The sequence below is a fragment of the Cherax quadricarinatus genome, chromosome 11 (genome assembly GCF_038502225.1).
Source record: "Cherax quadricarinatus isolate ZL_2023a chromosome 11, ASM3850222v1, whole genome shotgun sequence".
Lineage (NCBI taxonomy): Eukaryota > Metazoa > Arthropoda > Malacostraca > Decapoda > Parastacidae > Cherax > Cherax quadricarinatus.
Genome location: NC_091302.1, coordinates 47,322,785 through 47,350,619, shown reverse-complemented (window position 1 = coordinate 47,350,619; position 27,835 = coordinate 47,322,785). Strand labels below are relative to the sequence as shown.

The window sequence follows — 27,835 nt, the reverse complement described above, 5'->3', positions numbered from 1 at the left end:
ACATACCAAATCATAGTTCTGATTTTAAAGTTATTAAATACACAATGTGCATCATTTAAATTTATCAGAGTGAAGTGAATGTGTGACTGCTCTACATCCAACACAGTGCCTGATCTTGTGCATTGTGTGATTAACTTGAACAATTTCAATTGTGCAGTACAGGAGATAATCAGAAGTTTCAACAGTAACCTACCTAGATTATTAGTATTCAGGGTTTCTAGCAGTTTCCATTGATGTATGGAACTGTTTTGAGCAGCATATACCTTTCAAGCACAATTTTATGCTGTAATTTTAAGTTATTTATGCTATTTTCAGTGCAGTATATACAGTTAACACAATACATTAACAGTCCAGTAGGTGGAATCACTGAAACCTTGCCCCCTCAGCTACTGCGTGTAATACCCTGAATGCTTACATTAAGGGAACTGGAATGACATTGGCAAAATAAAACTGCCATGTAAATTAAAGATTTTATTATTAAATAAGCCCGAGCAAGAAGGGTATCAACACTAGTCCCACAATTGGTGAACAGCACTGGGTAGGATTTACATGTACAGTAAACTGTAGGTGAGCTAAGCCACATACGTGCCATTTCACATCACCTCGTGGAACTAGGAAGTTCCCTTCCCTCCTTTGTCTAGTGTTCATAATCTTACTCATAGATCCAGGTCTCATTGGACTGTGTCCAGCTAACAAGTTCCTCTGGTTTGAACCACAGAGCAACCTCCTTGTTTGCAGATTCAACAGAGTCCGAGCCATGGATGATGTTCCTGTAAAAATAAAAGTTCCAGAATAAGAACATTTCAGTTTCCTTGAAGTAGGTTACAAGTGTGCAAAACTATTGGTAGATGTATCTAGTTTTATATCTGCATAAGTTACTAATGCTAGGTAGTAGGCTGGTAAACAGCAACTGCCCAGGAAGGTACTACAATCCTGCCAAGTGAGTAAAACAAAAGCCTGTAATTGTTTTACAAGATGATAGGATTGCTGGTGTCTTTTGTCTGTCTCAAACATGCAAGATTTCAGGTACGTCTTGCTACTTCTACTTACACTTAGGTCACACTACACATGTACAAGCATATATATACACACACCCCTCTGGGGTTTCTTTATAGTTCTTGTTTATTTCCTCTTATCTCCATGGGGAAGTGGAACAGAATTCTTCCTCCGTAAGCCATGAGTGTTCCAAGAGGCAACTAAAATGCCGGGAGCAAGGGGCTAGTAACCCCTTCTGTATAAATCACTAAATTTAAAAAGAGAAACTTTCGTTTTTCTTTTTGGGCCACCCTGCCTTGGAGGGATACGGCCAGTTTGTTGAAATAAAGAAGTTACTAATACCAGCTGACACTTATAATGAACACAAAGAGGCTGAATAATAGTTTCACCACAGATATACAGAAGAGTAACAAATAAAGCCTATAAAAGATTAATTGAACTGTTGCCTCAGACTGTTCAGAAAACTGTCCTCTTAGCATGATAACATTTCTTGAATTTCACATCAGATTATTAAAGCAGCAATGTAAGAATTCAACACACCATCTTCCAAAAATTCACTGTAAGCAAGAGATAATGGTGCCAGTGTTGTCAAAGGAATGGAAGGGACAGGATACAACAGTTTGTCAGGCATTCTACATATATTTTAACCAGTTATCCATGACTATTTTGGAGTAAAACAACATTGTTAACTGTAGCCAAATAGTGAGCCACTTTCTTTTAGCCTGAAATAGACTAGAGGCAAGAACAAAATGAACAATCAAAGAAAAAGCTCATTCAGAATGTAACTACTCACTGGAATAGCACTTCTTATATGGCATCTGTGGAAAAAAAAAAATGCAATTTAACGCTTAAATAACACGTCTTCCATCTGATGGAAATGAACGAAATTTGTGCAAGTGTTTCTTCTTTTCCGGGTCACCCTGCCTTGGTGGGAAATGGCCAGTGTAAAAAAAAAAAAAAAAATTATTTCCACGTTTTCACATGTTGAAAATACTTCATAAAATAGCTGACTTATTATTATTATTATTATTATAATCAAAAAGAAGCGCTAAGCCACAAGGACTATACAGCGCTGCAAGGCAGGAAGGAAGCGAGGGCATCAGGTGGCAAAAGGAAGATGGACGAGTAATAGGTTACGGATGACAGCGGGGTAGTGGATGGTGAAAGGGTAAAGGGCAGCAAGAGACTGAACTAGAAAGGGTTGAGGGGAGTGCGAAAAGTATCATCAGAGTCTGTGGAGTAAATCAGTCGTTGTCAAGAAGTCAATGAGAGAGTCAGGATTAAAGGAGGGTCCATCAGCAAGAAGGGAAGGTAAAGAGAGAGTAGTAGAACGAAGACGACGTTGGAGGTAAATTCTGCGTGCTCGTTGATAGAGAGGGCAGTCTAACAGAATGTGGCTAATCGATACTGGAACTTGACACTGCTCAGAGAGGAACAGGGTGCCTCTCCATGAGATACCCATGAGTAAGACGAGTGTGGCCAATGCCAAGGTGGGAGAGAGTGGTCTCCCAACCTCAGCACTGATGACAAGAAGACGGCCAGTAACATATGCTCGGTTTAATAGAATGAAGTTTGTTACCGAGCAGAGTTGACCAACGTTGCTGCCAACGGGTGCGAAGGTGGGTAGCTATTGCGGCAAAATAGTCCAGAAATGGAACACCTCGATAGGAAATTGGAAGGTCATGTACTCCTGACCGCGCAACAGTGTCTGCCTGTTCATTGCCCTGTACGTCGACATGACCAGGGACCCAACAAAAAACAATATCTTTATGTTTGGTAGAGATAAGGCGTAGCCAAAGTTGGATACGGAGAACTAGAGGATGAGATGTATCAAATTTTCGTATAGCCTGTAGAGCACTAAGGGAGTCTGAGACTACTACAAATGATGACACAGGCACAGATGCGATACGAATAAGTGCTGCAAGAATGGCATACAGTTCAGCAGTAAAAATGCTAGCTGAAGATAGTAAATGCCCGCACGACGCTGTCCGGAAACACTGCTGCGAATCCGACGCCGTCTGAAGACTTAGAGCCATCTGTGTACACAGCGGTGGCATGAGAATGGGAGTGGAAGTGATCAAGAAAAAGAGCGGGAAGCCACCGTAGGCAGTTGAGCTTTCGAGCAAGGGAGTGAGAAAGAACAGACCCGAACAGCTGGAACTTCCCAGGGGGTTAGGGAAAAGTGAGATGCTACATGAACATAGAAAGGTGGTAACTGAAGTGAAGACAAGAGTGAATGTAGGCGAAGAGAAAAGGGACGGAGCAAACAGGGGCAGCGAACGAATGAAGAATGTCTACTAATATCGGTGACCATTCTATAAATGGAAGGATTGTGTAGATCGTGAGAGTGTACATAGTAGCGAAGGCAATGGGCATCACGGCGATCAGACAAGGATGGAACATTCGCTTCTGTATAGAGGCTCAACAGGGGAAGAGCGAAAAGCACCAAGGCACAAACGTAATCCTTGGTGATGGATAGAGTTAAGGCTAGAGAGAGTAGCAGGAGAGGCCGCGGAATATATCTGGTCACCATAATCGAGTTTCGATAAAACGAGGGTCGAATGTAGGCGAAGCAGAGTTCGGCGATCAGCTCCCCAGGAAATATGAGCAAGGGTTTTAAGAAGGTTTAGCCGGCTGTGACAAGTTGCCTTCAGAGAGGTAATGTGAGGTTTCCAGGATAACCTACAGTCAAAGAGAAGGCCTAGAAACCTGACTATCACATTCGAGGATACGAGAGCCAGAGAGATACAAAGGATGATCGGAGATAACAGAGCGTCTAGTGAAAGTAATTTGGTGAGTTTTGGTACTTGAAAATTTAAACCCATGCGTGGTGGCCCAAGTGGAAACACGGTCGACCGCATGCTGGAGAGAAACTGCAATAAGATGACAGTCAGCGCCTGCACAAGCAATAGCGAAGTCATCAACAGAGTGATGACAAAATATTGGGTGGAAGACTAGAGGCCAAATCATTTATAGCAAGGAGAAAAAGTGTTGTGCTTAGAACACATCCCTGAGGGACACCTTCAGCTTGGACGAAGTCCGGGGAAAGAACATTATTGACTCAAACACGGAAATGTCTGTCAGTTAAAAAGTTCTTAAGGAAGGATGGTAGATTACCTCGGAGGCCTAAGGAATGGGCCTGGGCCAAAATATTATACCTCCAAGTTGTGTCATATGCCTTCTTAAGGTCAAAAAATATGGCAATAACTGAGTGATTATTCGCAAAGGCATTACGAACATACGTATCCAAGCGTAGTAAGGGGTCTATGGTAGAACGACCCTAACGAAAGCCATATTGACTAGCGGAGAGACTTGTGTGTCTCTAAATACCACATTAAACCGATTTACGAGACGTTCCATCACTTCGCAAACTGCACTAGTAAGAGCGATGGGACGATAGTGGGAGGCATCATGTCCTGTAGTACCCGGTTTGCGGAAAGGGAGAACAATGGCAGATTTCCACAGCTGGGGAAGAACTCCTTGTGCCCAAATAAGATTGAAGAGGTGTAAGAGGACTACAAGGGCTGACCGATGTAAATAATGTAACATACGAATATGAATGTCGTCAGGCCCAGCTGCCGATGATCGGCAAGCTGAGAGCGTTGCCTCCAGTTCTTGAAGTGCAAAAGGCACATTATACTGTTCTTCTCTGAGAGAAGAAAAGTCCAAGGGTACTAACTCTCTGGCAGACTTTGAGGAAAGAAACGAGGGGCATAGATGGAGCCCTCGGGAAATACGGACCAGATGTGTGCCAAGTTCAATGGCAACGTCGAGAGGGTTTGCTACATCAACACCAGCGACCCGTAGAACAGGAGCCGGGTCAGGAGAGTATTTACCACTCAATTTCCTCACTTTTTTCCAGACTGCACTCATAGAAGAAGCAGAGGTGATGGTGGAAACAGTCTCGCCAACAAGTGCGTTTAGCTTCACGGATGACACGGCGAGCGATCGCACGCTTCTGCTTAAAATCAAGAAGTCTCTCAGCGGTTCTATTGTACCGGTACCTGCCCCATGCAGCACGTTTCAAACGTACTGCACGAGCACAAGCAGGAGACCACCAAGGCATGCACTTCTGAGAATGCCTGCCTGAGGTTTGGGGTATAGAATGAGAAGCTGCGGTATAAACTGACGTCGAGAAGATGTGTAGGAGCTCATCAATGGAGGATGAAGAAGGAACTCACTAAAAGCAGTGAGGTGTGAGTAAAGATCCCAATTTGCCCGATCAAATTGCCAGCGAGGGCTACAGAAAGGTGGTGAATAGGAAGAAGTAAGAATGATCGGAAAATGATCGCTGTCATGTAAGTCCGGTAGAACAGACCAGGTGAAGTCTAGTGCAGTGGAGGAAGAGCAGACTGATAGATCGATGAAAGAGAGTATGAGTACGAGGATCAAAATGGGTGGGAGAACCCGTATTTAAAACATGGAGGGGGTGAGAGGCGAGAAAAGCCTCCAACTGGATGCCACGCGAGTCACAATGAGACCCCCCCCCCCCAGAGGAAATGGTGGGTATTAAAATCACCAAGTAACAGAAGTGGTGGTGGTAAGGATGAAACAAGAAAGGCAAAGTCTGGGATAGAAAATGCTCGAGAAGGAGAGAGATATAAAGAACATATTGTAAACCACTTATTCAAGTGGATACGGGCTGCAGTGTAATGCAGCAAGGTATGGACAAATAGTTGACAGTATGGAATATCATTGCGTAGAAGAAGGGCACTTTCATTAAAGGTCCCATCTGAGAAAGGATCCGAAGAATACAATAAATTATAGCCTGAGATAGGTTGGAAGACAGCCGAGTGTAATTTTGGTTCTTGTAAGCAAGCACCAACAGGGGAAAACCTGGAAAGCAACATCTGAAGCTCACCCCGATTACCCCTGAGGCCGCGGATATTCCACTGGAAATAGGCCATGATTGGCGATGAAGAAAATACCAGGAATCTGTAGGTAAAGGCACCTACGGACTAGAGGGGTTAGAAAAGTCAACATGTGGTGGCATTGGAAGACGTTCAAGTAGCGAAGGAACGGAGCGTTGCGAAGAATGGGGTTGTGAAGATGGAGGAGAGGGAAGAGAAGGAACAGGAAGTGAATCAGTGTCCATTGAAGGTTTAGTCTCTGCAATATATTCTGAAATGGCTTCAAGTGTTTCTGAATTCAAAGATGTATGGGAGACCATATTGGAGATAGGAGGAGGAGGGTGAGTAAAGATTGGGACAGTAATGGACTGTACCAAAGTAGAGGGGGAGGGAAGAGTGTAAGGGACTGGAGATGAAGTGTGGGAAGGGACAGAAGAGGCAGAAACCTGGAAGGTGGCAGAAGAGGGAGAAACTTGGGAGGGGACGGGGGTGGAAGGCATAGTACGAGGAGGAGGGTGAATCTCCACACTTGTAATAGAGCCAGAGAGAGGGGAAGAACTAGGTACAGAGACTGGAAAGGTAAAGTGTGGAGGTGGAAGAAGGGAAGGAAGGGGCAAAGAAGATTTGAGCAATGTGGATTTTTTGGACTTCTGAGAAGTAGAGGGGCGATTGGTATTAGGTGTCGTACGAGGTCTTGTCGATACTGGGGCTTGTAAGGAAGGACACGAAGATGTGAGAACAGACCGAGTTGTAGTCGGGACGTCAGAGCCAAGGACAGCAAAAGGATTAGATGCCGGAGTGGCTATGGGAGGGGTAACAACAGAGGAGGCTGCAGAAGATGGGACCCCAGAAGTGGGGGGATGTTTGGAAACACGAGAATAAGAAACACGGGGTAGTCTCCCTTGGAGGCGGAGATGAGTAACTGCCATAGCATAAGGGAGACCTTCTGCCTCTTTGAGGCAACGGATTTCACGTTGATTTAAGTAGACCTGGCAACGGCGGGAGTATGAAGGGTGAGCTTCGTTACAATTAAGGAAAGATGGAGGTTGACTGCAAGATGTATTAGAATGGTCGTCGCCACCACAGACCGGGCATTCGGCCATAGATCTGCAATATTTCGCTGGGTGACCAAAACGCCAGCAATTTCTACATTGTTGCGGTGTAGTTATCACCTTTCGAACTTGTAACCGATGTCCCGCGACATATACAGAGGACGGGAGTTCTCGGCTGTCAAAAGTTAAACGAGCCACATTGCAAGGGTAACGTCTCCGCCCCCGGGCAGGAAGGACATAAGTGTCTACTTTGAAGATTGGGAGATCCTGGAGTTCCAGCTGTTCAAAAATGTCATTGCCACATGACTGGAAATTCTGCTGGACTATGGTATGGGGCAGAATGACAGTACCACTACAAGAATTGAGAGAAAGATGTTTTTCAATAGTGATAGGAGTAGTATCGATATTCGAAAGGAGAGAAAGATCATGAGCTTGGGTAGCATTCTGGACAGTGACGATGCGCGTACCGCTCTTGAGTGCATGAAATGAAATATCTCTACCAACATGACACAGGAGCGCTTTGCCAATACTATGGTCAGAAAGGTAGGCAGAAGAAGTCGGTCTTAAAGTAAAGAATTTAGTCCATTGTGTGGTCCGAAACTGAGCATGGAGAGGGAGTGCTTGACGTGTCAGTCTTTTCCGAGTAGAATGGGAAGGTAACGAAGGAGCATCATCAGGAGATTGACGTTGGCGTTTAGGAGTAGGACCGGAGTTGGTCCAGCGTGAAATGGGCGGGCAATTCGAAAATTGCCGTACCGTAGAGGGAGAAGCCGGAAGCATAGTCAAAGGAGAGCGGAGTTCAGACAAATCGAAGGAGTCAGTCGAAGCCCCGGTACCTGAAGCGGGTGAGGAAACAGCACCAGCAAGAGGTACAGGGGCATCAGGAGTGTCCGAAGAGTGGTCTAAACACAAGGCAGGGTCAGAATGGGGTGCGGTATCAAGAAGGGGCCCGGGGGTAGTGGGTTCACGGATTGGGTTCTCCATGGTTAGGTTACTCCTTTGCTTTTTGTTTTTAAGAAAAAAAAAAGAAAGAAAATAAAATAAAAATAAAAAAAAGAATAAAAAAAGGGGGGAGCGGGGAGGAATAGTTCCCAGGAGGAATGAAAGGGCCGGAAATCTCCCTCCGCGCCCAAGAGGACCTCAGCACCGCTAGTAACGCAGATGCAGCATGGAACCCGTGCCATACCCTACCCTTCATGCCAGTAAACCAGCAATCCGGGATAGCAACCTCACATCTGCCGGGCTACCTCGGTGGACAAAAAGAGAGGGCGGCCGGATATCCGCCACAAAGCATACCTCCTTCGGCCACCACCCCTGGAATCTGAAAGGTGGCTTCCAGAGATACACCCGTCGCCCGAAAGACACCCAAAGCTACTCCGGGATACCGGAGAGGGATCGGGACATCCCCAGGCAATCCAGATTCCACGGCAAACTACGCCACCGCCAAGAACCTCAACGGAATGGGATGGACCCCGGTGTCCTTTCCCCTACCTAGGAACTAGCGCACCTGTGGGAGAAATCCCAAAGGCCAAAAAGAGGAAGGGCAAAAGGGAGGGGTGGGGAGGAGGAGGAGAAATGGAAAAAGGGGAGGATGGGATAGGGGAGGGGAGAATGGGGGGTAATTAGGTTCGGTCTGAGGAAGAAGACCGACAGGGCTAATTCCTCAGACCAAGAGCCTCTTCACCACGCCAAGGAGCCCCCCTTGAAGAGGTCCTGAGCAGAGACTTCGAGCGGAGCTGCTGCTGGGGTGCAGGGCTCGGGAGAAGGCTGCTGAAGTCTCTGGAGTAGACTGTTGGAGGCATTGGGCAGAGTACTGGCTTGGCGCAGTACTCGTGCTGTGTAGGTCTTGGGACCTGTGGCTTAGTTCCTGTGATGAACTGCCCTCTGAACTATATTGTAAGTTACATTCATTTTGGTCAAGTTGATTGTGTTCCCTGTCTCACTGCTTATGTGTACCACCCCATTTATCTAAACCACAATAATGTTCTGTTCCCAAATATATTATTGTACAAAGACTTAATAATAAACAGTGTTTGAGTAGAATAGTAATATTCACTGTCCCCGTTATTTACTCATTTCTCCATTTATTTATGTTTAGTTAAAGTAGTGAGAGGGTGAGTAGTGTGGAGTGGAGTGTAGAGTAATGAGAGGTGAAGATGTAGTCACCAGTGACCTCACATTACCTACCTACCTACCTACCTCCGCTAATCATCTCTCCTACCACTTCGCCTGCCTGTCCCCTGCCTACTGACTCCCTCCACTTGCCCCCATATTCCCCTAATCATTACCCCCCTACATGACAACATACATTGTTTTATGGCAATTCGTAAGTATAACTTGCTGTACCTTATACAGTCAGATACAACTTGCAGGCATTATCTCCCTTCACCTGCTTCTCTCATGTCCACAATAGATCTTTCCATCTCTATGATAATTTCACTGCCTTTTTTTCACTAGCTTAGATTTGTCAGCCTCTTTAATATTCATTATTTCTTTGTGCTTGCTAACAGTAGAGATGGTAGATTGTGGAAAGCCATACTTAGAGAATAATGTGATAATTTCTTACTTGATCTTCATAGAAATGGCCTGTTTATTGTGCACTTTAGGGGCCTATTAACCAAGTATTTGAGAGCGTTAAAAAAATATCGAAAAATTGTGGAAACCGAGTTATTCATACAGAAAAACAGCTCAACTCTTTGGCAACACAATGGTACAAGAATCAATGTTCTACGATGTTTCCACAAGAAATTATAGTCATTTATATCAGGTACGGTGACAGCGATGAGCGTAGCAAGTCTGCTCTCAGACACGTATATTTTTTGGAACTTTTTCCTTGTTTTTTCTCGCTATTTCTTGCATTATTCTTTCTAATATAGTAATTGACTATTTGACATCATAAAAATGTAGGCGGAGCTTATCCGTAGACTTCTAGCCAATCAGGAACCATCTGGGAACACCGGCAGTATTCCTGCTCCAGAGAGAGGCAGGAGAAATCACTTCATTATTACGCTTATATCAACTATCAGAATTGATCTAATAAGACAAACACTAAAAATAACATACAAACATGTTATATACTCTAGACTGAATAAAATAAGCCATAATATGGCAAGTGTCCACCAGCAATATTCAATATAAAATCATTACCCCTCATCTCCATGTCGTATTCTTTGGCCTTTGAGTAAGAGAAAACGGTGTTTTGAAGAGGATAACTGCACTAGAACACCAGTTTACTAAGGAAAACACCAAAACAAACACGATTTTTGGAAAAAAAAAAAAATCGAGACGGCGGGCCAGCCGGCATTCCAGGCCAATATCTCGGAAGTAACTTATTGACTTATTTCACTTCACTACACCTTTATTACTTAATTAAGTGGAATAATATTCACAGAAATTGTAAAATAATGATTGTTCTTATTTTTAATGGTGGACTTCTGGAAATATTCCAAATATTTTGGGATTTATGTGGGAGTAAAGGGCACATTTTTGCAACATTCTAAGAACTTACAAACTATTTTTCTGTGAAATAAAGATAAGATATTTAGAGGAAATTGTACCGTTAAATATTCGTATTAGCATTGTTCTCTGGGTACCAAGAGTCCAAACAACCTAACGTCGTCCCATCCTGCCAAATGGCATTTTCAGTAAATCATTATTTTTTCAGTTGTTTGAGGTATCTTACCGACAAATATTTACAGTCAATAGAGTGAATACTTCATCTTGTGCACCAGCAGTGAAAGAAATCTGACAGGGGGGGGGGGAATTAATTGTCCAATAGGCCCCTTAGGGCCATGATCACTTCTTAACACCTAAGATGGTGTAATTATAAATGCAGTTATGAAGGATAAATACAGAATTAGTGCAAAAGTACTCTTAATAGCTTTAAACTTTAAACAAACTGTAGTAGAAACTCTGCTATTGGCCAAGATGCTACTATAGACCTTCAATCCCACTGCCGATTGGCTGCTAAGCCACCCTCAGACCCCCAATCCAAGAGACAAGCTGTCAGGCTGGCTTGTTGGCTAAGGTCCACCCACAAGAACTAGTACTTCCATTGGCTCAAATGTTGCCCCAGAAAGAAACTACCACTTCAGTGACTGGCTGAGGGCCACACAAGCACACTGACCATAATAAGAAGTTAATGCTTTAGGTTCAAACCTAGGAACAAGGAAAATGTGAACATATGCACCCGGTTGCATTGCCAGAAATAGTTATAAGGATAATAAATGCAATAAATGATAAATAATAGTAGTAGTAATCTAATACTGCAAGTATGATACACCCATTACAGACCTAGATGACATCACTGGTATACTACTGTATATAGAAAGACCCTGGTTATGCAGAACATTTCAGGCAACTTAAGTTAATCTTGTTCGCCAGGATGCGACCCACAACAGTTGTACCATCACATGCAAGTCATATCTCCAATTTTTAATCACAACTCAAAACAAAATTCCTCTATGAGGGTAAATAATAACAAATTACTGTAACAACTGTGTAATATTCAAAACATTTCATCAACAAAGTCTCAGGCTCAGGTAACACACTATCAGTTCAAAACGTCAATATTAACTAGGATCCAGAATTTAAAGAACTTATAGAAATGTCAGTCAAGTTTAATAATGGAGACAGGTTGTTTAAGTTCAATTTCAAATTCCCAGTCATTACAATAAGGATAATTCCCTCAAGTTGCTATTTTTTTTTTTTTTAAAGCTTTAACTGAACAGTAAAAGTGTTTGATGTTCTAGTTTCGAGTAACTGGAGATTCACACTTACTGTATATTCATACAGATTTCTGACGACTTTCATCAGATTACTAAATACGTAGACTGATTCAGAAATTTTAGTTCATTCTTAACCATTTTCTAAGTCTCACGGAGGTGCCTGTGATTAGTAACGAGTAATAACATTTGCATATTAGAGAAATTAAGTTCTTAAATTTAATGATTTAACCTTCCTAGGTTATTTTATCTACTGAGCAATAAGCATTCCTTTATATTTTGAATATACAGTAGTTATAACTTGAAAAAGAAAAGCAGATAAAACATCAGTACCAGTATTAGCCTAAAACTGAGTATGTACTGGTACTGGCAAAAATCTTCCACTGTCCTATCCCTAGTGTACAATACTTTTAAATTCATAGTGTTTAGAAAATTGACAACAGTGCACTGTACAAGCATTGCCGTGAGATACAACAGAAGTTAAATTTATAGCAAAAACAATTATGATAAACTCCCTTACCTGCCAACTTCAATGCAGAAGTCTCCACGGATGGTGCCAGGCTTTGAATCAGCTGGGCGGGTCTCTCCCATCATTGTACGGGCAGTCTTGACAATACCTGTACCTTCCCAGCACATAGCTACCAATGGACCAGATGACATGTACTTGCACAAGCCTGGATAAAAGGGCTTATCTGCAAGATCAGCATAGTGTTTCTTCAGGTGATCTTCTGTTGCCTATTAGTAACAAAAAATCAAGATAGAATCTAAGATTTGTAATAAATCAATAGTACAGAATGCCAATTAAAATTACATTGTAACTTCTCTGGTATCATACCTAGTTAGAAGTAGGCATGAGTTGCAATGAGAAGATTTTTATTTAGGCATCAATGTTTTAAAAATCAGATAACTGAATTGCCAGAAATCTGACCGATGAATGCCATACATTTTTCCCAGCAACTGCAAAAATTGATGCAGCTGACTGTAGTACCAAAAATTACAGTGGTCCCGTTTTCCGTAAGCATTGAAAGTCGTAACTTTTGAAAATCTTAACCTTTTTTCATCAAAACACTGATTCGCGTATCGTCATTTGATTCGCATATAGTCATTCGTCCTGGATGCGTACGCACAGCCCCGAGCGGCCTTACACTTCATTCCCAGCCAGTGTGCCATTGTTAATCAACAAGTGACCATCACCTCACGTGTTCATACGATACATTTCATATCAGTCCATTCATTTTAGTGCTTGCAACTGCTAAATAAGTCACCATGGCTCGAAAGAAAGCTCCTATGCCATGCCTTTGATAAAGGTGAGAAAAACATCACTGAACAATATGAAAGTGACGTACATGTGGCAGAGCTGGGCAGGATGTATAAGAAACCCCATGCAACCATCACTTCCATTGTAGGCAAGAAAAAGAAAATCAAGGAAGCTGCTGTTGCAGAGGGGGTAAATTATTATTTATTATTATCACACTGGCCGATTCCCACCAAGGCAGGGTGGCCCGAAAAAGAAAAACTTTCACCATCATTCACTCCATCACTGTCTTGCCAGAAGGGTGCTTTACACTACAGTTTTTAAACTGCAACATTTACACCCCTCCTTCAGAGTGCAGGCACTGTACTTCCCATCTCCAGGACTCAAGTCCGGCCTGCCGGTTTCCCTGAACCCCTTCATAAATGTTACTTTGCTCACACTCCAACAGCACGTCAAGTATTAAAAACCATTTGTCTCCATTCACTCCTATCAAACACGCTCACGCATGCCTGCTGGAAGTCCAAGCCCCTCGCACACAAAACCTCCTTTACCCCCTCCCTCCAACCTTTCCTAGGCCGACCCCTACCCCGCCTTCCTTCCACTACAGACTGATACACTCTTGAAGATATTGTTTCGCTCCATTCTCTCCACATGTCCGAACCACCTCAACAACCCTTCCTCAGCCCTCTGGACAACAGTTTTGGTAATCCCGCACCTCCTCCTAACTTCCAAACTACGAATTCTCTGCATTATATTCACACCACACATTGCTCTTAGACATGACATCTCCACTGCCTCCAGCCTTCTCCTCGCTGCAACATTCATCACCCATGCTTCACAAAAATGAGATCGCAAGTACTCAAAGATGTCGAGAAGTTATTGTTGGTGTGGATTACCGAGAAACAATTAGCAGGAGATAGTCTTACGCAGTTAATTACTGTATTTGTGAAAAGGCAAGGCAGTTGCACGAGGATCTCAAAGAAATCGCCTGCAACAAGTACTGATATTTGTGATTTTAAAGTCATCAAAGGCTGGTTTGAAAGATTTAAAAAATGTAGTGGCATACAGTGTGATAAGGCATGGTGAGGCTGCCAGTTCTGACAAAAATGCAGCTACAAAATTCTTAAGTGAATTCAAGGAGTACATAGAGGCTGAAGGATTCGTCCTACATTACTCGGGAGGAAAAGGCACTCCCAGGACACAAGCCTATGAAAGACGGGCTAACTCTCATGTTTTGTAGTAATGCTAGTGGGGATTTCAAAGTGAAGCTTTTACTAGTGTATCATTCTGAAATTCCCAGTGTGTTCAAGAGAAAATGTTGTGAAGAGTAAATTGTGTGTGTTTTGGAAAGCTAATAATAAGGCATGGGTCATGAGGGACATTTCCTCGAGTGGTTCAATGAAGTGTTTGGCCCCCAGTGTGAAGAAATACCTCCTGGAAAATAAATTGGAATTCAAGTGCCTCCTGCTAATGGACAATGCACCTGCTCATCCTCCAAACTTGAATGACCTAATTGTGGAAGAGTTTGGTATCATCACAGTGAAGTTCTTGTCCCCTAATACCACTCCTATTCCTCGCCCAGCTGCCGGTGAGGGTGGACGTTTGCTACACCTCTCTGTCAGGCGCAAGTGCTAGCCAGGTTGTCACGATGGTGGTTGGGGTGCGCCGCAGAATTAACACTGTCGGCATAGAATTACCGAGATGTACAATTAATCAAGATTCGGCGTTGACGTTGTTGCCTCTGATTATTCAAGACATGGGATTGAGGATTGCGACCTTTACAGTGTAGCCTTAAATGGAAACTACCGAATGTTCGGGAAACTGCTGTCATCACAGGTGTATGAGGATCTACTTGATCATTATCAGGATGTTGCTATCGAGGTTAACGAGGGTATCCTGGTAAAGATTGTCGATGTTTTGAGTCAATTTACGTATGTAAAGTTATGTAATGTGCCTTTCGGGGCAAATGAAGCTGACCTACGTAGTGTGTTTGGGAAGTTTGGAACTGTACACGTAGCTCAACAAGGCAAGTGGACGGCAGGGGCTTATGTGGGTTATCCAGAAGGTAGTTTTAGCCTAAAGATGACTCTGAGGCAACCAATACCTTCGTATGTGTTCTTAGAGGAATTTAGGACACAAATACTTGTAACTTACGCTGGCCAACGTAGAACTTGTAGACTGTGTGATGGTTATGATCACATAACGGCTGAATGTGTGAGGCGGAGGACTGGCCAGGGAATACCAAGGAGTGATATTTCGAGGCGAGGACCTACAGCGACTGATCAGAACTGCCAGGATGGACGTAGGCGTGGTCGGTTGTGGAGTGAGGAAGTGGAGGAAATGCAACGTGAGGTGGAGCATGAGGGTGCAGTGCAGCAATTGAGTGTGTCTGCAGAGGATGTGATGCACGAAGCGGACAAGGACGTACCGAATGACGTAGAAATTGACGTAGTGCTTGAGACAGTTTTGCAGGAGATGTTCCCTAAATCAGAGGAAGCCTTGACAGAGGTAACGACGGGAGACCAGGTACCGGAACAAGGGGAAGCATGCGGGTCTGGAGGAAGGAATGTAATGTCGGCTTGGCCAAGTAGTGAGAAGGGGAATGAGGTGATAGAGGTGGAGGTGCACAATGAGGAAGGTCAGGAGACAAGCATGGTGGAAGAGGAAGTGTCGAGGAAGCGGGCAGCCGTCACGTCTGACTCGGATGACGTCCTCACTCCAGCACAAAGACCAGGGAAAAAGGCGAGGATTGAAGGTGTGTGTAGAGGCACAGAGAAAAAGAAACGCCAGCAAGGGGTTAGGAGTGGAGGGGGTGGGGTGAGTGCCAAGGACGGTGTGTATGAGGCTACTGGACAGCGGAAAAATGTGGTGGGGAAAAGTGGGTGGAAAACGTAAGCAGGCCTAAGGTGTATGACAATGTTAATGGTTTATGTAAGAGTGGTAAGTGTGTATGGTTGCGAGGACTGCTGTATCGTTACAAGGTAGATGTTGCCTTTATACAAGAGCATAAACTTGAAAACAGGAAAATTGCTGGTGGATGGATATAGGGCTTTTGTAATGCCAACGACACGTTTAAAAGGCAGAGTAGGTGTTTTAATTCGTGAGGCAAGCCTGTTTATTTTGCAAAGGTTTGAGGGGGGGGGTGAGGGAAGAATAATGAGAGTAGACGGGTGGTGGATGCGTGAACGCGTGTCCTTTGTTGGAGTGTATGCTCCGGCGGAGAACAATGTGAGGGTAAAATCGGCATTTGTAAGGGATGATCTGGTGTATTTCTTGAGAGCGTTGCCCAGGGTTGAATTGATTGGGGGAGATTGGAATTGTATAATACGGAGATTTGATGTGACGCCAGCGGGGGCGGGATATTTCCCTAACGCGTTGCGAGATCTGTGTAGAGATATTGGGGTACGAGATGCTTTTTGGGGTGGAATAGGTGAAGTGCAACATACGTATGTAAGGAGGGAATACGCAGCTAGACTGGATAGGATCTATATAACGCAAGGGGTTTCAGTAGTCTTAACACTATAGAAGCAATTTATTCAGATCACAGGGCAGTGGTGGTGGTGGGAGTGGCATGGGATTCGTTAGTGAAACTGAAAGCTACTGGAAATTAAACGCGCGACTCCTTGAGGATGAGGAAGTGGAGGGGGGGGGGTTTGCTTCGTTGTGGAGGAAGCTAGGTGAGGAGGCAAAAAGGGTTGATAATGTTGTACATTGGTGGGACAGTGTGGCCAAGGAGAGGATTCGTAGGTTTTACGTGGGTGAGGGGAAGCGTATAAATCGACTGAAGTATGGATTAACAAATTATTTGGAAAGTAGAATAGGAAACTATCATGAGCACGGAGTGGTGGGAGGGGTATTCCAAAGAGGCAATAGATGATCTGAAGAGCAGGTTAAGAGAGGTGCAGGAGGAGAGATTTCATGCGGTGCGGGTGCAGGCGGGTGTGGAGGAAGTGCTTTGGGGGGACAAGCCATCGGCATGTGTGTTGCGGAGACAACAGCAGAGGAGGACAGCGACCACAATAGCAGATTTGGAAATGCACTCTGAGGTGAAAGGTTTTGGGAAGGGGCAGGTGTTAAAAACAACGGAGGGGATGAGTATGTTCATGGATGCGTGGTATGGGCATTATTGGAAAAGTAAAGGAGTTAATAGGGAGGACCTTGATGGGGTGTGTGCTGTAGAGCCCAGAGCTCTGGGGAGAAAGGACAGGGAAGCTTTGGGTTGTGAGATTGAAGAGGGGGAGATATGGAGAGCACTTGTAGACATGTGCAGAGGCAAAGCACCAGGTATTGATGGACTACCAAGTGAATTTTACTTAAAACATTGTGATCTGTTAAGGGGTTTTTTAGTAACACTGTTCAATAGAATGAAAGACGGAGGAGAACTGGGCGAGACGCAAAGTACAGGGGTCGTTGTGCTTGTGCCTAAGGGTAAGGTGCAGAGTACACTTAAGGTTTACAGGGCGATTACTCTCATGTGTGCGGACTATAAATTGTTCGCGAAGATTTTGGGGAATAGGTTAAAATGTGTAGTGGGACGTGTAGTTTCAAGTAGTTTCAAAAGGTCAACTAGGGTTGCCAGGACGGTCGACGGTCATGGGGCACGGAATTCTAAAGGGGTTTGTTGAGTTTTGAGGGGACGCAGGAAAGAGAGGGTATGGTGGCGATTGATTGGCAGGGTGCTTATGATTAGGTGGAAAGGGAGGGTTTAAGACAGATCCTTAGCAAACAAGGTTTTGGGGATGAGATTGTGGGGTGGGTTGAAATGTTGTATAAAGGGGCAAAAGCGAGAATTCAGATCAATGGACGTGTGGGAGGTGTGGTGAACATGGATAGGGGCTTGAGGCAGGGTTGCCCGCTATCACAGTTATTATTTGCATGTATGCAAGAGCCATTTTATAGGTTGGTTGAGACCAGAGTGTGTGGGGGGGAGGGGTCGAGGGAGGGCTTGATTAGGCATCATGTGGTAGGTTACGTGGATGACACGACACTCCTAGTCTGGAAGGGAACAAAATTGAGAGAGCTGGGAGGGGTGGTTGGCATGTTTGGAGGGGCAACAGGCATGACGGTAAACGTTGAGAAAACAAAGATCATGGGGCTAGGGGCGTGGAGAGACAGAGTTGATTGGGACTGTGATGTGGTGAGAAGGCAGGAAGGGCAGTTATTAATATGTGGCATTTTGTATGGGGCGACCATACGGGAGGCTAGGGAGGCGAATTCATTGAGAATGGTGGAACGCGTGGAACATCGGTTGGGGATGTTACGGCCTTATCACTTGACATTATTGCAACGGGCAATTGTTATTAATGTATTGCTGTACAGTAAGGTATGGTATGTAGCAGCAGTTTTTCCATTGCCGAGGGCTGAGATTACTCTTATCCTTAGAAGTGTTTTTAGGTTCTTATGGGGCTCAGGATGTGAATGGATGAAGAGGGAGGTGGTGACTTTGCCGGTGAGGAAGGGAGGTTTAGGTTTGTTGGACCTGGGAAGGAGGGTGAAATGCATTTTCGTCAGGTGGGAGTGGAAAAGACTAGGGGGCCAGAGGGGGACATGCATGCAAAGGTTGCATGATATTTTGAGGGGAATGTATGGGGGTGGGGAATGGAGGGAGTGAGAGATTTTGTTGAGGGCACTTTTGTGGGCACGTGAGCCAGAGAAATTAAAGGTGAGGGATTTATATCGAATATTGAGGGTAGAGGAGACGGCCCCAGTTGAGGGGCTGTTCCCGATGTATGCATGGGGCGCTATATGGAGTCTGTTCGGTAAACTAAAGCTAGGGCCCAGGGTGCGAGAGATCATGTTTAAATTTTTACACAGGATTCTGCCTACTGGATCAGTCCTCAGAAATAGACGTGTCGTAGAGGAGGGTTGGTGTGGGTTATGTGGGGAGTTGGAAACAGCCTATCACGTGATATACTTCTGCGATTATTTGGGGAGTGTGAGGGAATGGCTGGGGAAAGTGGTCAGGAGGATAGGAGGAACTGGGGCATCAGTGTTGAGAGCACTGAGTCTTGATATAGGTGGGGTGGGGGAGAATGTGGCATGGGGAGTAGCTTATATCATGGTGGATTTCGTGTACATATCATGGGGAATGAGAGGGGTGGATAATGGGGAGACGAGGAAACGAGTTTTAGCGAGGTTTTTTGTAGGACAATGAATAGGAATCGGGAAATTTATGGGAGGAGATGGGAGGGAGATTTCACTGAGGGTTACAGGTCTATCACTGTTGGGGAGTTGCTAGAGTTGTGGTGGGGGGGGGGGGGAAGTGTGTTTAGATTGTTGTGTAAAGCATTCGATAAAAAGGGGGGGGGGTACCAAACGAAAGATGTTGGTTTGGTGTGCATGTGTGTGGGTGAGTGATAAGTGCAAGAGAGAAGGATTGTGTGTAATTGGGATGTGCATGGGAGTGCTGAGTTCATGCGTTCTTAGTGTTATTTAATATTTGTTAATTAATGCCATCTGCAGAAGGCCATCGTAGTAGTGTATAATAGTAGAAGTCTGAGAATGCTGCATGGGACAGCAATAAAGATAGGATTTGACTCCCATTGTAAACTAATTCAGTTTATAATGTATATATATACATATGTATATATAAATAATGTTAGAACAGCAGCTGGCATTTTCACTACTGTAGAGTTATTGTTTTCAATATAATATGTTCTTAAGTTTAAATTAGTTTGGTTAGTTTATAAGTTAAATAAACAACGGTGAAATGCTGTACATTTTGGTGAACTGGGGTTATAATGCTTGCATTTTTTGCTGCATGTAATTATTGTATGTGTATATTGAAATTAGCAGTCGGGAAGGAGTAAGAGGATTCTTTATTTTGTATTACTTGAACAGTTATATTTTGTTGTAATGAATTATGTATATGGCAGTATACACCTATCAGCTGCATGAAGTGTATATATTTGACATATTACTGCATATTGCAGTGTATAGAAATTGATGAATTTATATTGTCTGTCAATGCTCTCATACTGTATACTTTTGTTAATGTATTGCATGTTATAAATAAAATATAAAAAAAAAAATACCACTCCTCTCCTCCAGCCCAGGACCAGCAGATCATTTCAAACTTTAAACTACACCAATGTTTCAAAGGTGCTTTAATGTGACCTCAGACACTCAATTGACTAAGAGTGTTATGGAAAGATCACTTCAGTATCCTCCATTGTATAAGCCTTATAGGCTTATACAATGGAGGGAGTGACTTTCAGGACTTTGAACTCTGCTTGGAGAAATCTGTGGCCAGATTGTGTCCAGAAGAGGGATTTTGAAGGGTTTGGGGCTGACCCTGAGGACCCTTTGCCAGTTGTGGAATCTCTTGTGGCATTGGGGAGTTCCATGGGGTTGGATGCGAGTGGTGAAGATGTGGAAGAGTTGGTGGAGGACCACAACGAAGAGCTAACCACTGAAGAGCTGCACGAGCTTCAGCTGGAAAAGCAATAGACAGCAGCTCTGCATGTTGCTTCGGAGGAGGAGGGAAGGAGATGGAAAGTGCCTTCTTCAGAAATTAAGGAGATTTGTGCAATGTGGAGTAGGATGGAAAGATTTGTGGAGAAACACTACCCTGACAAAACCTCTGGACAAGTATTTAGTGCCACAAGTGTGCAGCGAGTCTTAAGCTGGTCCTAGTGGCATTAAAAAACAAAGAAGGGACGTAACCCCAGAAAATGACTTGGTACCCGAAGTCTTTATGGAAGGGGATTCTCCTTCCAAACAGTAATTAATCCAACCTCTCTCCTCCAGTCTTCCGTACACTAAGACTCCCCAATAAGTGTTATGCTGTTAATGTTCCATTCTTCATGTCTTATTGTTTTCTGTGTATGTACATCTATATTTCATGTAAAAAAATATTTTGTTTTAATACTTCTGGGTGTCTGGAACAGATTAATTGTTTTTTTTTTTTTTTTTTTTTTATTATCACACCGGCCGATTCCCACCAAGGCAGGGTGGCCTGAAAAAGAAAAACTTTCACCATCATTCACTCCATCACTGTCTTGCCAGAAGGGTGCTTTACACTACAGTTTTTAAACTGCAACATTAAGGAGTGCCTCCGGCAAATTTCCGCGCGCGCTCACCGAAATATCGGAAAAATATGGATAGTGAGTTATATATACTGAAAAATAGCTCAACTCTTTGGCAACACAATGGTACCAGAATGAATGTTCTACGACGTTTCTACAAGAAATTACAGTCATTTATATGAGGTAAGGTGACGGTGATATTGGTAGCGAGTCTGCTCACAGCCCATATATATTTTGGAAATTTTTCCTTGTTTTTTATCGCTTTTTCTTGCATTATACTTTCTAATATAATAACTGAGTACTTGGCATCATAAAACTGAAGGCGGAGCTTATCCCTAGATTGAGCAACAGTCATTAATCATATCATAATGCGCGGAAGGGTTGCCGCGCCAGGAGAAATCACTTCATTATTACGCTTATATCAGCTTATATATCAACTCTACAGCTTATTTATCTATCAGAATTGTTCTAATATGATATAATAAACACTCTAAATAACATACAAACATGTTATATACTCTAGACTGAAAAAAATAGACCATAATATGGCGAAAGATTATCGGGAATATTTCGATAAATATTGAGTTACTGCTCTCCATGTCGTCTCCGTGTCGTATTCTTTGGTCTCTGAGTAAGAGAAAACGGTGTTTTGAAGAGGATAACTGCACTAGAACATCAGTTTACTAAGAAATACACCCAAACAAACGCGATTTTCGCGAAAAAAAACTTTTTTTTTTGAGACGGTGGGCCGGCCGGCGTTCTAGGCCTATATCTCGGAAGTAACTTATTCCTCTACAGTTGCTATTTCTGCATTTATTACTTAATTAAATGGAATAATATTCACAGAAATTGTAGAATAATGGTTTCTCTAATTTTGTTAAAGGTAATTTTGGAAATATTCAAATACTTTCGGAGTTATGTGGGAGTAAAGGGCAGATTTTTTGCAGTATTCCAGGAACTAAAAAAAAATTTTTTTTTTTTTATATAAAGATACGTTATTTAGAGAAAAGGCGTTGCCTAAAATTAGTTTAAGCATTGCTCTCTCGGCACCAAGTGTCCAAACAACCTTACGATGTCCCATATAGGAATGATTTTTGAGACAAGGACATTTTTCAGAAAATCAGTCTTTTTCAGTCTTTTCTCAGTTGTCGTTTGAGGTATATTTTTGATAAATATTTTCAAGAATGAGTGAAAACACTTTGTCTTGTGCACCAAAACTGGAGGAAATCGGACGGTAAACAAAAAAGCTACATTTTTTTGCCGGAGGCACTCCTTAACACCCCTCCTTCAGAGTGCAGGCACTGTACTTCCCATCTCCAGGACTCAAGTCCGGCCTGCCGGTTTCCCTGAATCCCTTCATAAATGTTACTTTGCTCACACTCCAACAGCACGTCAAGTATTAAAAACCATTTGTCTCCATTCACTCCTATCAAACACGCTCACGCATGCCTGCTGGAAGTCCAAGCCCCTCGCACACAAAACCTCCTTTACCCCCTCCCTCCAACCCTTCCTAGGCCGACCCCTACCCCGTCTTCCTTCCACTACAGACTGATACACTCTTGAAGTCATTCTGTTTCGCTCCATTCTCTCTACATGTCCGAACCACCTCAACAACCCTTCCTCAGCCCTCTGGACAACAGTTTTGGTAATCCCGCACCTCCTCCTAACTTCCAAACTACGAATTCTCTGCATTATATTCACACCACACATTGCCCTCAGACATGACATCTCCACTGCCTCCAGCCTTCTCCTCGCTGCAACATTCATCACCCACGCTTCACACCCATATAAGAGCGTTGGTAAAACTATACTCTCATACATTCCCCTCTTTGCCTCCAAGGACAAAGTTCTTTGTCTCCACAGACTCCTAAGTGCACCACTCACTCTTTTTCCCTCATCAATTCTATGATTCACCTCATCTTTCATAGACCCATCCGCTGACACGTCCACTCCCAAATATCTGAATACGTTCACCTCCTCCATACTCTCTCCCTCCAATCTGATATTCAATCTTTCATCACCTAATCTTTTTGTTATCCTCATAACCTTACTCTTTCCTGTATTCACCTTTAATTTTCTTCTTTTGCACACCCTACCAAATTCATCCACCAATCTCTGCAACTTCTCTTCAGAATCTCCCAAGAGCACAGTGTCATCAGCAAAGAGCAGCTGTGACAACTCCCACTTTGTGTGTGATTCTTTATCTTTTAACTCCACGCCTCTTGCCAAGACCCTCGCATTTACTTCTCTTACAACCCCATCTATAAATATATTAAACAACCACGGTGACATCACACATCCTTGTCTAAGGCCTACTTTTACTGGGAAAAAATTCCCCTCTTTCCTACATACTCTAACTTGAGCCTCACTATCCTCGTAAAAACTCTTCACTGCTTTCAGTAACCTACCTCCTACACCATACACTTGCAACATCTGCCACATTGCCCCCCTATCCACCCTGTCATACGCCTTTTCCAAATCCATAAATGCCACAAAGACCTCTTTAGCCTTATCTAAATACTGTTCACTTATATGTTTCACTGTAAACACCTGGTCCACACACCCCTTACCTTTCCTAAAGCCTCCTTGTTCATCTGCTATCCTATTCTCCATCTTACTCTTAATTCTTTCAATAATAACTCTACCATACAGACTTATCCCCCTATAATTTTTGCACTCTCTTTTGTCCCCTTTGCCTTTATACAAAGGAACTATGCACGCAAATCGTCAACTTCAATAATAGTCACTCTCAGGAACGTATTAATTACGAAAAATAAGGGACCACTGTACTTGTTCTTAAAGGAGATATTTAAAAAAATCAGCATTTTTTTCATTAGCTGTCGAGCTTTTGCTATTCTAGTAAGATTTGTTTACTGACAATATTAAAATTATTTGTCATCCAAAATGTAAAAATTTTTAAATAACTCTGCACCTTTAAATTTTTCTGCAAGAATCTTTCAAAATTCTAACTTATCTTGACTATTATATAGTACAGTACTTAAACCCAGACATCTTAAAAGGTTTAAAAAGAAATTCCTTACAATTTATTATCTACATTGCTCGTAAGTTGTAAAATGCAAAACAGCAAGAGGACTGCAACCTGAAATTTAATACTCCACATGCAACAAAGCCAAGGTCTTTAAAATAGTACTGTATAGTCCTTGTGGCTTAGCGCTTCTTTTTGATTATAATAAATAATAATTTAAAATAGTAGGTATCCTTTCCTAGATACATTATGCACTACCAATACTATTTACATTATACCACACTAATGTACCCTTACCTCATCCATGGTATTGGTGCCTGGGGATCTACACCAAAACACCTAAAACCATTAATAACCCAACAAAGAGCAGCTGTGCAGACTATCACCACGTACTCCAGTGCCAGACAACACACTCCTCACTCTTCCAAAGCTTCAACTTAATATACAAAATATGCACTTTATATGTACAAATGAAGACCATACCAGTGAATCGGTTTGAAATATTAAATCATACTTTTAAAACTACCACTGTTCATTTAGCTACCTTTCTTATTGTGCACATAATTGTAGTTAACATTTGTGTACCTATTATTGTAAGCTGATCTCTAATGTTCATGTAAAACAGATTTTCACAGTCGAGTTACTTAGCTATTTTAATTTTTAAGGTTATAATCCCGATTGATTGTTACTTTAACTTATATCTAGACTACAAAAATAAGATGTTACAAGGACTTAATTGTACTTTAATGTACATGTACCTAAATAAACCTAATAACATGCTATTAAGTCATAAGGAGCACAGCATCAGACCTATCTGTCTAATTCCTTAGCACTTTTTAAGCATTAGGGTTAGTTTGCCCAAAATACGTTGCATACTAGTGGCTTTCTTCTGTGCCTAACTTTTTATTACATTTAAACATTATCTATGAATTTAAAAAAAAATGAATTTGAAAGTTTGACCCGTGCCGGGGCTCGATCCCGGACCCTGAGTGTGTGAGCTACGAACAAGCAAGCCACGAGCAACTATAAAAATGCATAAACCAAATAAGCAAATGAAAAATATAACGAGACACGTCTGGACACAATTTAAACTTTCACAGGTTGACATCTGTCCGGCCAACTGCCGTTTATACTTTCGCCACCACACCAAATATAGGTCTTGCCCACTCTTTATTACCCATGGTGAAGTGCTAAGTCCGTAAGGGTCATACGGTGCCTTGGAAATGCGAGGCAACCAAGTTTGAGCCCAGGAACAGAAGTTCCTTGGATGAAGAGCCCCTGGGAGCGGTCCGGTGGAGCCAGCCAAAAAATGGGCCAACAGGTCTACCCGTGTTTTCTTGTAATGTAAGTGATGCCCACTACCAGCGTCAAGAAAATAAAATCAATTAAGCCTTACTGATCAAAGTCACCATATAAGCAAGACAGGCACCAGCCGGCAGGACCAGCGCCATTGTACCAACAAATATTTTACCTGCATGAACTTCATGCCGGCCAGCTTGAAACCCTTACTCTCAAATCTCTTGATGATCTCGCCGATGAGGCCTCGCTGGACACCATCAGGCTTGACAGCGATGAAAGTACGTTCACGAACCATGATGGAAACGGGTGTGAGCAGCCTCGAAACGTAAGAGAGAAGGGACAACAAGCTGACCAGCATAAGGTCCTCCACAGGAAAGACAGATCTTCTTCAAGCTTCCTGCCTCACTCAGCCCCACACACTAACTCTCACAACTCTCGCAAACTAAGTAATATAACAATCTTTATTCACTTTAAATGCACAATTTTTTTTACAGAACCCTGTTGTGTATTTCTGTAATGTTTCATTTAGTATTTAGTTACTGTTAATATATACTAGTATGCACATACTAGTGACTTTTCTATGTGTCTACTAGTGTTTTACCATACACATGTAAACTACATTATTTTATACTGCATAAAGAAATAAAAATTTATATTTGTATTTGTAATATAATCTACTAGCCTTCTATGTATATATAGATGACTATATACTTATATATGTATATTGTGTATTTCTGTAATGTTTCATTTAGTATCTAGTTACTGTTAACATATACTAGTATGCACAGCATACATATATATTCAAATGCACATTGATTTAAAGCTGAGTGTTGCCATAATAGAAACTAATGCTCGGGAATACTTCATGGATCCCCATTAAAGAATTATTTTTCAGTTTTATATCTATTAGATTAATTTCATTTGAGTGTGTACATATATACACAAGCACATCATCCCAGACAATTACATTAACAAAAAGATCAACAGGTTTAATAAGCCAATACATAACTTCGAAAAACTGACTACCTAATCCTCACCATCTTGGCGACTGATATAACCATATCTCTCTACATACATTTGTACACCATATACGTTTAATAATTTATATTCATACATACATATCAAATACATATGCATATTCACCTGCAAGTATCACTCATACAATATACATGTATATGTAGCAACCAGTTGCAGCGGCTAGTTTTTTTTTCAATATGTTGTACTAATATTCACTACACTCATATTATTAACATTTTCTCGGTGTTACTAAGATACAAATATTATTGCAACTATATTTTGTTATCGTGTATTTTTAATTTGTGGATGGTGGCTCCTCATCCCAGTTTGACTGTCCCTTACTTATGGTAGCTGAGTTAATCTTGTTGTCATGCAAATTCAAAGTCAAAGTCAAAGTCAGAGTCAAGGATTTGTTGCCATATGATACAATGTTTGTACAGAGATGGATAACATTTGGTTGTTCGTGCAGGAATTCCATGGTTATGTACAGCATTTAGAGCTATTGTGCTATATACTATATTTTTGTGTCATAATATATGTTACTAGCTGTGGCTACCCTAATTTGGGTGTCATTTTAGAAGGTTAGAGCTAAAGTTTGACTATACTTACCAAACACCCATCATACAAGATGGCTTTCCTGGTGTTATGTATATATTCCTTTACACAGAGTAGTTTTTCCTTTAATATTTCATCATAGGATGATTTTTTCCTGTCTCATACCCAAATTACCCCCAGGACTTTCCTCTCACACCATCACACCGAAAAAGGATTTTCTTGTATATTCCATCAGTCAGGTTTATTATCCTGCCATACTTTACTACACATATAAGTTCCATCAAACACCTTAACTACCGGAAACGCTTGGAAGCACTTGACTTGTACTCACTGGAACGCAGGTGAGAGAGATATGTCATACCTGGAGAGAGTTCCAGGGGTCAACGGCCCCGCGGCCCGGTCTGTGACCAGGCCTCATGGTGGATCAGGGCCTGATCAACCAGGCTGTTACTGCTGGCTGCACGCAATCCATCGTACGAACCACAGCCCGGCTGGTCAGGTGCCGACTTTAGGTGCTTGCCCAGTGCCTGTTTGAAGACAGCCAGAGGTCTATTATGTATGCTTGGGCCCCTGACACTTATTGTATTGTCTCTTAACGTGCTAGTGACACCCCTGCTTTTCATTGGGGGGATGTTGCATCGTCTGATAATCTACATTTGGAAAATCCTAGAAGTGGTCCCGAATCTGCACACAGAAATCACTCCCTACTAAAGTAAAAGACTGGGCAGGCGGTGCAAAATACTCCCAGTGAAAAGTAGGGGCGCTCTTGATACACTAAGAGAAAACACATTAAGTGTCCGGGGTCCAAAACTGTTCAACAGCCTCCCAAAATGTATAAGGGGAGTTACCAATAGACCCCTGGCTGCCTTCAAGAAGGAGCTGGACAGATACTTAAAGTCGGTGCCGGATCAGCAGGGATGAATCCTAACTAGTCATAAGTTGGCCTGTGATACTCCAATACTGAAACTATGTATTGTGCCAAAACAAAAGCATTCACATTGCTAAACTTACAAACTAGTATTTAGTCACTTAGCCATAATACCAACTTACCTCATAATTTGTAATATTTTAAAT

General features: G+C 42.5%; 1 protein-coding gene across 1 annotated transcript; it reads right to left on the bottom strand.

Annotated features, from left to right (window-relative positions):
- Positions 1-458: 458 nt before the first annotated feature.
- awd (nucleoside diphosphate kinase) lies at positions 459-25,594 on the bottom strand. The gene is made up of 3 exons (XM_070084091.1): positions 25,362-25,594; positions 12,143-12,357; positions 459-770 (listed from the first exon to the last, which is right to left on the bottom strand). The coding sequence occupies exons 1-3, from the start codon at positions 25,545-25,547 to the stop codon at positions 653-655; spliced, it is 519 nt and encodes a 172-aa protein (XP_069940192.1). The 5' UTR covers positions 25,548-25,594; the 3' UTR covers positions 459-652.
- Between the last annotated feature and the right edge of the window lie 2,241 nt (positions 25,595-27,835).

Coding starts and splice junctions, on each gene's coding strand:
- awd (XM_070084091.1), bottom strand. CDS start 25,547: ATGCTGGTCAGCTTGTTGTCCCTTCTCTCTTACGTTTCGAGGCTGCTC. Junction 12,358..25,361: donor CCGGCATGAAGTTCATGCAG/GTAAAATATTTG, acceptor TGTTACTAATAG/GCAACAGAAGATCACCTGAA. Junction 771..12,142: donor TTCTGCATTGAAGTTGGCAG/GTAAGGGAGTTT, acceptor TTATTTTTACAG/GAACATCATCCATGGCTCGG.